Here is a 12,283-nt window from a genome sequence, read left to right on the forward strand (position 1 = left end):
AGTTCTCGTTGTCCACATATCTTTACAAAACGTCGGTGAGGTTCTGCGGTGACTAGCTTTTTGTCTCTTGAAGACGTATTCAAAGAGCAGCAATGAAAACCCCATTATTTTTTACGGGACAGTCAAGTATTGTCAATGTTGTCCCCAAATTGCTATTGTTATGAAAAACAAAACTGTAGGCTGCCTAAAATCAACACCACAACAAGAGAGAAGGAGGAGATGAAGATTATCAACGTAGTTTGGGATAGATTAACGATATAGGCGCTACCTCCTTCGTTTGAAAGCAATTGTTGTTTTACCGCAAGGAGTTCAACACTATGATAGTGTGATTGCATAAAGGGGAAACACAGACAGTTTACCGGGTATATATGAACATATTATAAAGGGGTATTGAAGTATTACTCAGATACATATTATAAAGGGGAAACACAGACAGTTTATCGGGTATATATGAACATATTATAAAGGGGTATTGAAGTATTTCTGTGGCTCTACCTTGGATGTTTGTTGAACTTGTGCAATATTTTACCGTCGGTACGATGAATGTATTTAGCGTTAAAGCTGTTATAATTTAAACCCAAGCCTTATCAACACTTGAAAATTTCCTGTTGACCCGATGTCGGCAAAAAACAAATGTTACGACAACAACAAGGATTAAGTGACATTTACCTTTCGATCATTGGATATAAACAATCCATGTTGTCTTCACTGGAAAAAAAACGAAAAGGGATTTACCGTAATTGTAAATAATATTACGTTATAACACTCATATAACCCAATATTTTACCGCTTGCGGACTTCTAAGTTGGAAACATGTCGATATTGCAAAAAATTCAAGATATCGAAAATGAGGTCAGTTGCATTGTGCACTGTTTTTGCTTCATTTTCTAATGTATGTATGTAACGTAAAATCGTTACTTTTTGTAAATCTTTTGGTATTGTGTGCTTCATAGAAGAATAGTCCAACTAAATTGGCTCTTTGCATGTTGCTGCATCCTGCATATACTTGATAAAATCACTGTAAAGTTGAAATAAGTGCCCATCGCATGTGCGTTTGTTATTTGATATTATTCATTATATTGCCTCCTAGATGGCCAGGACCCAAAGGAACAAAGCCACAGCCAGCCATCTGGGTCTCTTGAAAGCTCGACTGGCAAAGTTACGACGAGAGCTGATAACTCCAAAAGGGGGCGGTGGCGGTGGGACTGGAGAAGGTAAAATAATGTCGTCAAACAATTTGTCTTTTATCAGCTCTATTTTTTAAAGTTGCCTGTATATTAAAACATAAACTATCCTATTTTGATTATGGTTTGGTACATAATATTTGAGCTTCCATGGTTATTGTGTTGTATTCTGTTAATAAAATACCTTTGAAGTGTAATAACCATATCAGATTGATTAAAATGATAATGCTGGGAAATAAAATGTTTTATACCCTGGGCTTTGGATTTTACTTAGGGTTCTAAAATGTGTAAATAATGCATTGACAAATTGTTAAGTTGTTCATGTTTTTTTTTGTTTTAAATTGCTGTAGATGCTTAATGGTGTATTAACACAATGTGTGTACGACAATACAATTTTATTTGAATCGAAAAAAAAGAACTATGTTTTCTAAGGAACTATTCGATACATTTTTTAGGTTTCGATGTTGCCAAAACTGGGGATGCTCGTATCGGTTTTGTTGGATTTCCTTCAGTTGGAAAATCAACTTTATTAAGCAATCTGGCTGGAGTGTACAGTGAGGTTGCTTCATATGAATTCACAACACTCACTACTGTGCCTGGAGTCATTAAATATAAAGGTAACATAATTCAAAAGCACTTACAGTTCTTAGTTTTTTACGATGGTTTCATTGCAAGATGGCCAAGTAATTAGCACAAATTCCATTTTTTTAATAGGTCGGCTTCTGAATTTGTATCTACCTTATCAGTTTATCTGACTATAAGATCTTACGCAACAATAGATTGAACAAAATTTAATTTTCAACCCACAGGCTGGAAAAGTTAATTAAAAAATGAATGATGCAATAATAACAAGTGGTAAGGCAGGCATACTGGCAACTGCCTGTTTGTTAGAAAACACAATTTTTGATTGATGAAATATATAACTATGTATGCATAATGATCTGCGATAACATTAGACATCAATGACTAACTAATAAATAAATAAATTTTAGTTTTCCTCTAAGTCAGTGGTTCTTAACCGGGGTTCGGCAACGCCGAATCAGGGGTTCGACAAAGGTCTTTTTGAAGTGCAATACAAATACAGACGAATCCGGTTAATCGCATCATCGATTTGCCAAGGTTATTTGATGCGATTAACGATAATCCGGTTGCTATGTAAACAGTACACGCCGTTAACAAAAGTGCTCATTTTCACTTCCCCAGCTGAAACAAAGTTGCAGTGACGCTCAACTATGGCAACGGAGCAGTATTTTCTCTCTTTTGTTGCCGAGAATTGAAAAAATTGCTGCTCTCAGCGCAATACATGACGTCATGCTTCCTAACTATCGTGGCTATGGTGCAATCGCCTAAGTGTGTTAAAGAAACAGTAGAAACGCACACACACACTCTTAATTGGCGCACACGCCACAGTTCGCTTGATTTGTGCTTTCTCTTGCAGTCAGGTTTGTTTGAAAAGATATGTTACATCGCATCGTAGCTAAGCGGCCCAACATTTAAATTTGGGAACTTCCCTCTGAAGACGATTTATGACGTTTTAGTCTTGTTTTCGGTAGTTTTCTATATAAATGTGCCAGGCCTCTCGCCTAATATACACGTAAAATGGCCTGTTGTTTCTAACCTATTTCGTTTTCTAGTTCAAACCAACGCGTTAAGCGGCAAAGTGCTAGATTCATAATTGTAAGCAACCCCAAACCCGCAAGTACACGACCGAAACCTAGTCAAACTTAAAACTTTGGCACATTCTACAGCGCAAGGGCAATAAGGCGAGCTGCATCAGTTTCTATTATAACCCGTTATCCAATTGACAAAAAGAATATTTGATTTTAGCAAAACTTTAACGACTCAGATTATGGCGCTACTTTCTAGCTTACTCAGCAAAACTGCAGTTGCAAGATTAGCGTGACTGTCACGTGATCAACGTGTGATCGTTGCTTCAAAAATTTAAAGCAGCAACAAATACTACAGAAATAAATGCCTTTCTTAATCGGTGTTTTACCTGATAAGTTGCGCAAGGTCACGAACAGAAGTCAAAATATGGCAATCATTGGCACGTTACCAACTACGTGAATCTAAACAACATGGTGTGATTACTTGCGATCTAACATTTTTTACAACCATTACGTGTTTGGCGGGTCATGAACAATATAACAGAAAACATTTTTAAACATTTGTTTTACATTTAACCTTGTTTAAATTTCAATACAGTTTAACACTTCGAATTTGGTGCAGTTCGCACTTAGTAAGAAATTGCAATCAGCGTCTTTGCCGGAACACAAGTTTCGTAATTTTAACACGTTGAACTCTTTATTTAAACGCTTGTTATATTACTATTGGCGATTAGATAAGCCAAAAAAGGAGGAATGTGCACGGCTGTGAGATAACGACTCCTTGTTATCGCACAGCGGTACACTGAACGCCGATTTAATCTTCTAATAACTTTTCCAAAATATTTTATGGTCGAGACGTGTCATTTTCAACGTTAAACGCGTTATTTGGTGTGGAATGCAAAAATGCATCTACGTCTTTTTCGCGTACATTACCTCCGGAGGATTTTACTATCATATCGTCAGTTTTTATTCCAAATACTCGGGCTGTTCGACTTTCACATAGAGATCATCAATCCGGTTAATCGCATATTTCGTGGAAAATCGATGCGAATATCCGGTTTATGCGATAAACCGGTATGCGATTAACCGGACGATTTTCTTAACAAACGATGGGCGACGGTTTGGGATTTTTAATTGTGATGCAATTAAACGGATTATGCGATTAACCGGTATGCGATTAACCGGATTCGTCTGTACTCGTTTTTTGTCAAACTTTAGGGTCCGTAAACATGTTTATTAAAATATATGTACTGGCGGCCATGGCGTACATAAAACTCTTTTGCTAAATATTTTGATTTTTAAACTGCTCTAAACAGTGTTTGTGGTACTAAAAAGAGTACCAGCCTAATAACCATATGCATCAGACTTTTTGTACGCCTATTGTGTGCAAACAATGTCAACAAAACAGGTACGCATCACAATACAGATTATGACATCATAAACACTTAATGATCTCCACGCTGTGCAGCTCATTCTGTGCACCAAGCTGGAAATTAATCTTGGCTTTTTGGGCGCTATTAGATGGTATATATATATGATATAAACCAAGTATTTTAAAACAAAAATAAGCAGTTAAATGGCGGCCGTTGGTGAAATAAGAATCTGCGATGCGGCTGTCCTAGCAAAAAGGTTGCCCCCTGCACTAAGGTTTTATTTTCTTTTTTTGACTTAATAAAGAGCATTGTGCACGTTGTTCGTAAGCTGGAAAACAACGAAATTTTGTTGGCAGCAAAAATTTATTACTTCATCTTTTTCATGTTTGTGTACAGATGCTAAAAATACAATGCTTCATTTTGGTAAAACCAAAAATTGCCGAAATTAAAGCAATCCTGAAACAATTTGCTTGTATTATTCAATGAAAATGACCAACAGTAACTGTTGCCACTACGTTTGAACAAAAACTAATTATGACCGACCAAACAAAATGGGTTAAAACCTGGGATGTAACCTTAGGGTTCGACCAAAGGCTGAAGAATATCGTAGGGGTTCGGCCGTTATAAAAAGGTTAAGAACCACTGCTCTAAGTTGTATGTGGCCAAATGTATTACTTTTGTATTAAACTTATGTAGGTGCAAAGATTCAGCTCCTTGATCTTCCTGGAATTATCGAAGGAGCAAAAGATGGCAAAGGAAGAGGAAAACAAGTCATAGCAGGTGGGTGGTTGAGCTCATTAAGTGTTTAAAACTATCTGCCAACCATAGAAATGTTTTTGTTTTTAAACATGTAGAAGATTGAAAAAAAGTCTGCATGCATTTTGGTGATTTTTATTAAATGTTAAATGTATGCCCCATTAAAAGTTGTTTCCCTCAAGCTTAAAGTTTCCCACAATTTTGTAAACATTTTCCCGGGCTCTGACTCACATCTCGAAATGTTTTCCCATCTAGTAAACTGACTTTGACTTCAACCAATAACAAAGCCTTTATGTTGCCCTTGAATGTTTTATATATTGCTGTTAAAATGGACTGAATGTCATTGTTTACTACGCTAATACTAATATTGAAAATTTACTCTGACTCCCTAACTAAATCCCCTGCTTACTGGCATGGTGTTTATCCTCAGTTAAGCATAAAGGATGCATGACTGGGATACCATGTGGGCTAAAAAGCTTGAATAACACTCTTGATAGCAATAATATTTGAGAATAAGTATGTAATTTAATTTTAACCTAAATGTGAAACTAAGAGATAGCGTAGTTTAAAATTAATAAAAAGGACTGACATATTTCACATTGTCCTCAAAACTTATTCATTGTGTACTTCTTATGTATACTTGCCATTCTCTCAATTGGGCATTCCTGATATCTGCAAAACTTAACTTGATCTTTTTTCCACCTAGTGGCACGAACTTGCAGTTTGATTTTTATTGTCCTCGATGTGTTGAAACCACTCGGAGACAAGCGACTTATTGAGAAGGAACTTGAGGGTTTCGGGATTCGACTAAACAAGCAACCTCCAAATATTCACTACAAGATGAAAGAAAAAGGAGGAATTAATTTCCAGGCTATGGTAAAAAATTGCATCATAACATTTTCCATTTTATTGTTTTTGATGACTGCTACCTGTGTGTTTTTGATGACTGCTACCTGTGAGTAACTTAATGATGACTGCTACCTCTGTGTTACTGTTACCTGAATTGTTTTCTTAACCTTCAAGGGTTGAGACTCTTGATTGAAATACTCTTCATCACAAGTTTGATTAGGAGATTTTGAAAGAACCTGCTATGTGGTAATCTGCAGCAACAATATTCAGTAACTCTAAAAAGTCTAAAGCAGTGGTTCTCTTTTTTTATTGCGACGCACCTGGACAAGTTTTCTGGGCTTGCGATGCACCAGCAAATAAAAGTTAATGGGGAAACTTATTATTAAAGTTGTGTTTATTGATACAACAACAAAAAGCCACGAAACGAAACTATTCTGCGACGCCCTTGGAAAATTGAAACGACGCATCAGGACATCACGACTCACAGTTTGAGAACTACTGGTCTAAAGTATAAGATAAAATAGAGTTGTATACTTAATATCCTATTCATTCTGTACTAAATGGGAGCTTTATTTGTTTCATTCTATTCAAACTGTTTTGTGTTTTTTAGGTTGCACAGAGTGAACTGGACGCAGAACTGACAAAAAAGATTTTAGCTGAATATCGAATCCACAATGCTGATGTGATATTGAAGGAAGATTGTAGTTCAGACGATCTCATTGATGTAATTGAAGGAAACAGAGTCTATGTTCCATGTATATATATCCTAAACAAGATTGACCAGGTGTGTATTTGTTTTATAAGTTACAGGTATTCACAAACCCTGACCTCTGAAGCAACTTATTAATCACACCTGTACTAAGTGTTGTTAATTGAATCCATATAAAAAGCTTTTGCAGAAAACCGGTTTTTAGCTTTTGCAGAAAACCGTTTTTTTTTTTTTAATATGCTTTTTATTCACAATATTGCTACAAAACTGGAATTGACCACAATTGTCTGTATTTTCTAATTTAATTTGCCAAATCACATCTGTTATGTTCTATTTTAGCTTTAGTCACATAAGATTGGTAAATTTGTTTGCAAATGGCACTAAACTTTTCACACAATGTTTTCGATACATTTAGATTTCCATAGAAGAGCTTGACATAATTTACAAAGTTCCTCATTGTGTTCCGATTTCTGCCCATCACAAATGGAACTTTGACGATCTGCTTGAAATGATGTGGGAATATTTAAAACTTATAAGAATGTGAGTAAATAATAATTAAAACCCCGATACTTAACCTAACTCATTTGTCTTTGCAATGCACATGTTAGATCACTTTACTAGAAGCCCAAGATGTTTATAATTAATCAGATCTTCTTTGTGTATTTAAACTGAAATGTGACTTCTTGTCTGTCATAAATCAGCCTTAAAGTTAGTGAAGAACTAAAGTTTGCACTGTAGAAGCAAAATACACTCATGTCAGCCGTAAATTTGCTAAATTTTGATAGAAATATAATTCAAGCATAATAATAAAAATTCAAACAAAAAAAGATGATTGTAAGGAGCATGTATTTAATGTTGGTTTCTGATCTGTAGGTAAAGTCACCCCAGGAGGTAAATTGAACTAGTCATTTACCTTGTGGTACTGTATATATGAGGAAGCATTTGTTTTGACATTATATATATGCTGAATGCAAAATGACTTACTTGATTTTGGCATTGTTTTGACATTGCCATACACATACAGACTTTAGCAACATATTGTTAACAAACACTTGCCTAGTTTTTGTTTTTCGTTTTAAATGCTGCCAAAAATATGACTAAAAGGTTGAAAACGGAATTTGTCTGATGCTATTTCTATATGAATAAGGAACTGATGATGTCATTTTGACATGAAAATTCCTTGAAATCATTAGTTCAAGAACTGATGGTTTTTGACTATATTTTCTGTTTTGATCTTGATTTATGTTTCTTTGTCTTATTTAAGTTGAAAAGTATTATCAAAATTGGTTCAAATTTTATTCACCTTTTTGCAGTTACACGAAACCTAAAGGACAACTGCCTGACTACGAAGCTCCTGTCGTGCTTTCATCTGTAAACTGTAAAGTGGAAGATTTCTGTAACAAACTACATCGAACATTATTGAAAGAATTCAAACAGTAAGTTCATTTATGAAGCGATTTGCTGGATCTGCATTTCACAAATTTAACAAAATTGTTCAGCATGAAGGGTAACCTATTTTAGTGCAATGTTACCAATTTTTTGGCCTCAGCAAAAACCTGGATTTAAAGTTTAAAATTTTGTAGTCCAACTGGCAATTTTACAAGCATTCACACCAAATGATGCTTATGCGTTGGGATAAAAACCTCTTTTTTTCCTCTTTCAGTACCATGTGTTATAATACAAGTCAAATGTATGTGATTATTATAATATTATTTATACATGAAAAACTGTGTTTTGTGACAGCCTGATAATGTAAATGGCACGCAGGTGGGGATCACTTGTACAGTGGCTTTTATGTTATATTATAAAGTTAGTGTTTTTTAAAGAAAGTACACATTTAAGAAAGTATTTATTTTTTACTGGATTTATTTTGTTTGTTGCTCAACAGTGCCCTCGTGTGGGGATCATCTGTAAAATATAATCCACAAAGTGTCGGTAAAGATCACGTGCTTAACGACGAAGATGTTGTCCAAATTGTAAAAAGGCAAGTGGAGACTTTTGATGGTATTGCATGCTCTGTATTCCTTCTTAGCTATTTCATGACCTTTTTAAATATGTATTTTTCCTACAAAACTTACCTAACAGTTATGTTATAGACTAAGGTACTTTTAAATTCTTGCCAATAATTTATTTTGTTTACTTTTTAGAGTATAATGCTATAAACTTGCTCACTGCCGCCAAACTACGAACTCTCCATAAACATTTGTTCCTTCTTGACTTTTATGACGTCACTTACCGCTTTGTGGACGGAGAAATAAAAGATTCTACGATATATGTGAATAGGATTTATCTTGTGCTGCAAGGAATGGTGAAATATGGTGTGGGAAAGGCGCCAAGCTGGAAATAGAATATGTTTTACCGTATGAATAACCAACCTAAGATGGGATTTACTTGTGTTATCGACGACCGAGTTTATTTTTCTGGATTTTGGTTGCAAAAAATTCATAAATACAACAGTTTTAAGTGCGCAAAGTCGTGCATGTGACAAGCGCTACAGTTGACCGAACGAAGCTAGTTAAGAAACCGCTTTAGTGTACAAAGTCTTGTCTATAACAAGCGCTAAAGTTGACTGCACAAATCTCGTAAGGTAACCCGCTTTTTAGTGCAAAACCACCTATTTAGCAACTGCTGTCTTTCGACCAAACCAAGCTTGTTGCGAGTTCCGCTTTAATTCAACATAATTAAGCACGAACAAGCGCCCTGGTAAACTGCAATATCAAGAGCTTGTGGTGTTCTTTAAATGTTTTTTTTTACAAGGGCAAACTTTCACTTTTGCCTTTTTGTTTACAATCTCTTCAAAAATCTTGTTTACCACCCATTACCATTAACGAACCCAACCAAAGTGAAAGTCATGTGTTATCTCTTTATTTTGTGCCACTCTCAGACCATAAACTGAATCTCCCGGGTTTCGGCGAACTGCTCAGAGTTGTAAGTCGAGCTGGGTATTTGTGAGTTTCATGACTGACTCGTTAACCAAGTATTTATTCGCTTAAACGCGCGATTATTGACATTGAAAGTTTTCCGAAATGTTAGTATCACGGTTGTAGTTAGTAAGTCGGACCGGGTTTTCTGGGTTAGGCTTTAGTTTGCATTAAAGGATCTACGCCTACAGATAGAAGCGGCCAATGACGCCCACATTTTGTTGACATACACGGTAGAGCTACTAACGTGCTATAGTTCTAAGAACTTCAATTACAAAGGTTTATAAAATCCAATAGAAAATGTAAAGAGCACAGTTATTTTGGGGTCAGAAACTATATTGAAGGTCAGGAAGTAGGTTTTTGAGTTCTTTTTATTTCAAAACATCACCCAACCTTAATAGTCTTAACCGTCAGCATTTTTACACAATGTGCTTTTAAATATCCGTCAATTCTCTGTGCGCTTTCCCAAACTTTTGTGAATTGACTTCCCACGTTTGTAGCTTTACCATTAAACGCACCCTATGTAACGTATTTGTTCGGCTCGCAGCCTGATAACACAGGGGGACAGCGACCCGAATTTACAGTTTCCGCACTTGTTATACAATTCAAAATGAAAAGCATTTCTGTCAAGTCCCTACTACTAAGCCCATCAGGTGAAAACAAATGGTTTGGGTTTTGTAGCCCACGTGTGTCATATAAATGTGTTGTTTAAGGTTTGACACTATATGAGCTGACTTTCATTCGGATTGGAAGAGTTGCAAACTTAGGTTTGTGCCACAAAATTGTTAACGACAGAATTTGGTCTATGTGGCATAGCGTTTTTTAAGTGAAAAATGTAGTGGTTACCGGCTTTTGTTCGAAATTAAATCCTTCTGGAATTTTATTTAAATCACGCTGACACTTAAAATTCCCTACGAACTAAATAACTAAATAAATAATTTGTGGTATCTTTGGGTGGATTTTGTCCAATTATTACATACAAATGTTACAGCATTAATGCATCAACCCTAACACCACAACACAAAACAATGCCATCACCTGCCCTCATAAAAATGCATGACGTCACTGCTCTGTCGTTTCCTCTGTGAAAGGAAACTAGTTCCGAATTGTTCTGTGACAAAACAATACTATGTTTGTTCTGTAAACAGACGACCGGTTTGTCTGTCGGCATTAGGACTAGCTAGCTGCACAAGTTGAAGCTGCAATGAGTATTTTTGCAATGTCGCAAGTCAAAGGTGTTTTGCAAAGAGGTGTATTTAATGCTAGACTGAGTATATTCAGTGTTGTAAAATTTGGTTCTATCGACTTAAAAGTTTTCTGTAAATAGTACGATGGAGTTATGATGTTAGTAGTTGCTGAAAGAACATATTGTGTGAATGCTAACAACTTTGAATATCCGTCAAATACTAGAAAAGTAATTGACTTTGGTTATCAGTTCCAGCGATTTCAGACCGGACATTTTCAATCCTTTTTTAATGTTATCAATAATGAGCAACAGCACCATGGTTGAATGTGTTGCGATTTATGTCATATTGTTGATTAACTTAGTTTAGTAACGTTGAAGTTAAAGAAAGAAATGAGCTCGATCTGACTACACAAAACTTAGTAAGACAAACCAATACGTAAGAGTGTGCGTAAAATTGGTTAATAGAAGCTGTAATGAAAATATAAAGCTTGAACAAAACACACCACAGAAATTACTTACTTTGCAGCAAGGCAATCTTCGAGCAAACGTACATACTGTACACTATAATTGTTACTATTTTACACTAACTGATACAGATTGAAACACATTAATATACACTAAAAATAACAAACACATTGCTCCAAATGCATCAAGGCTGCTCAAACATGCTTCAGGAGTGCAAAGTCGCGAATTGTTACATGTTTTTAAGCAGGGGAGTACCAGTATTTGAACTAAGCAAAACTGGGTGCAGGGTTAAAACACCACAATCGACCTTTAAATGTCTGGTCTGTTTACACAATTGAGGCGTTTCAGTTTTTAGGCGCTGTGTTTGTGTTGGGGCCATATTAGGGACATGCGGTGTATACCATATTTTAAAAATCACCGAATATAGCTTTAACAATCGCTTCGACCCACCTGTCACCTTTTAATGATTTGCAAACGCAAATTCGTGAACCCTAATCGACTTCGCTGAGTCGTAAATCGCTCATGCGTAACGGGTTGCCTTCTTCGAACAGACAGAACGCGAATTAACCGTCCAAGCAGAAATCGCGCGCGGCGCTTGACATGCTTTTGCTCAAATATGGAGCTAGGGACTTCCCCGGAGTGTTGACGTAATCGTTGAGGACGATCGGATTTTTGAGAGTTGTGGCATTTCATGCCGAATGTGTGGCATGGATGTCTCGTTGGCCCACGGTGGCAGCCATAATAGGTAATAACGTGTGCTTAGTTGAACGGGCATTTAAAAACAGTTTGACAGGTTACATCAGTTTACTTTATCCAAAACAAAATTCATTTGAAGGTAACTGAAACACTTGTGTCGCAAGTCAAGGTGAATACGAGGCAGTCTTAGCTGGTTTTTAGATGAAAAAGACAAATTTCACAGAAAAGTGATTTGTAAAATAAAACGCATAAAACACATAACAAAACTCTTTAAGGTGCAAGTTCAAAATTTTGAAAACATTTTAATATCAACTTTGTGGGGAAGGGAAAAGGGTTTGGGTTGAATTTATTATTCTCAATCTTACTTCACATCGATCCAGTACCGGGTAGTTTCGAATCAGAAACCAACGATTTGATCTCTGTGAGTAGACAAGAGACATGCAGTGTAGAAAGTCACGCCAAATCCATGCAGCACGAAAAACCTGAAAGTAATAAAACTTTAATGGCGCGTGGCAACGAATGACGCACTGCTCATGA

The 12,283-nt window shown here is 36.0% G+C and overlaps 1 protein-coding gene across 1 annotated transcript; it reads left to right on the forward strand.

The window, feature by feature from the left end:
- The first annotated feature begins 676 nt into the window (after positions 1-676).
- LOC145214498 (developmentally-regulated GTP-binding protein 1-like) lies at positions 677-8,950 on the forward strand. Its single transcript, XM_080083040.1, has 10 exons — positions 677-852; positions 1,091-1,214; positions 1,640-1,801; positions 4,861-4,944; positions 5,627-5,796; positions 6,380-6,553; positions 6,894-7,018; positions 7,792-7,914; positions 8,367-8,462; positions 8,626-8,950. Exons 1-10 carry the CDS (start codon positions 814-816, stop codon positions 8,630-8,632), a joined length of 1,104 nt encoding a protein of 367 aa, XP_079939166.1. The 5' UTR covers positions 677-813; the 3' UTR covers positions 8,633-8,950.
- The last annotated feature ends 3,333 nt before the right edge of the window (positions 8,951-12,283 follow it).

The sequence above is a fragment of the Phallusia mammillata genome, chromosome 2 (genome assembly GCF_965637545.1).
Source record: "Phallusia mammillata chromosome 2, kaPhaMamm4.hap1.1, whole genome shotgun sequence".
In the NCBI taxonomy this organism is placed as follows: Eukaryota; Metazoa; Chordata; class Ascidiacea; order Phlebobranchia; family Ascidiidae; genus Phallusia; species Phallusia mammillata.

What these genes read in the sequence shown, in the direction of transcription:
- LOC145214498 (XM_080083040.1), top strand. Translation starts at nt 814, where the DNA reads ATGTCGATATTGCAAAAAATTCAAGATATCGAAAATGAG. An exon ending in TTCAAGATATCGAAAATGAG is followed by an intron (nt 853 to 1,090) that starts GTCAGTTGCATT and finishes ATTGCCTCCTAG; the next exon opens with ATGGCCAGGACCCAAAGGAA. An exon ending in TCCTAAACAAGATTGACCAG is followed by an intron (nt 6,554 to 6,893) that starts GTGTGTATTTGT and finishes CGATACATTTAG; the next exon opens with ATTTCCATAGAAGAGCTTGA.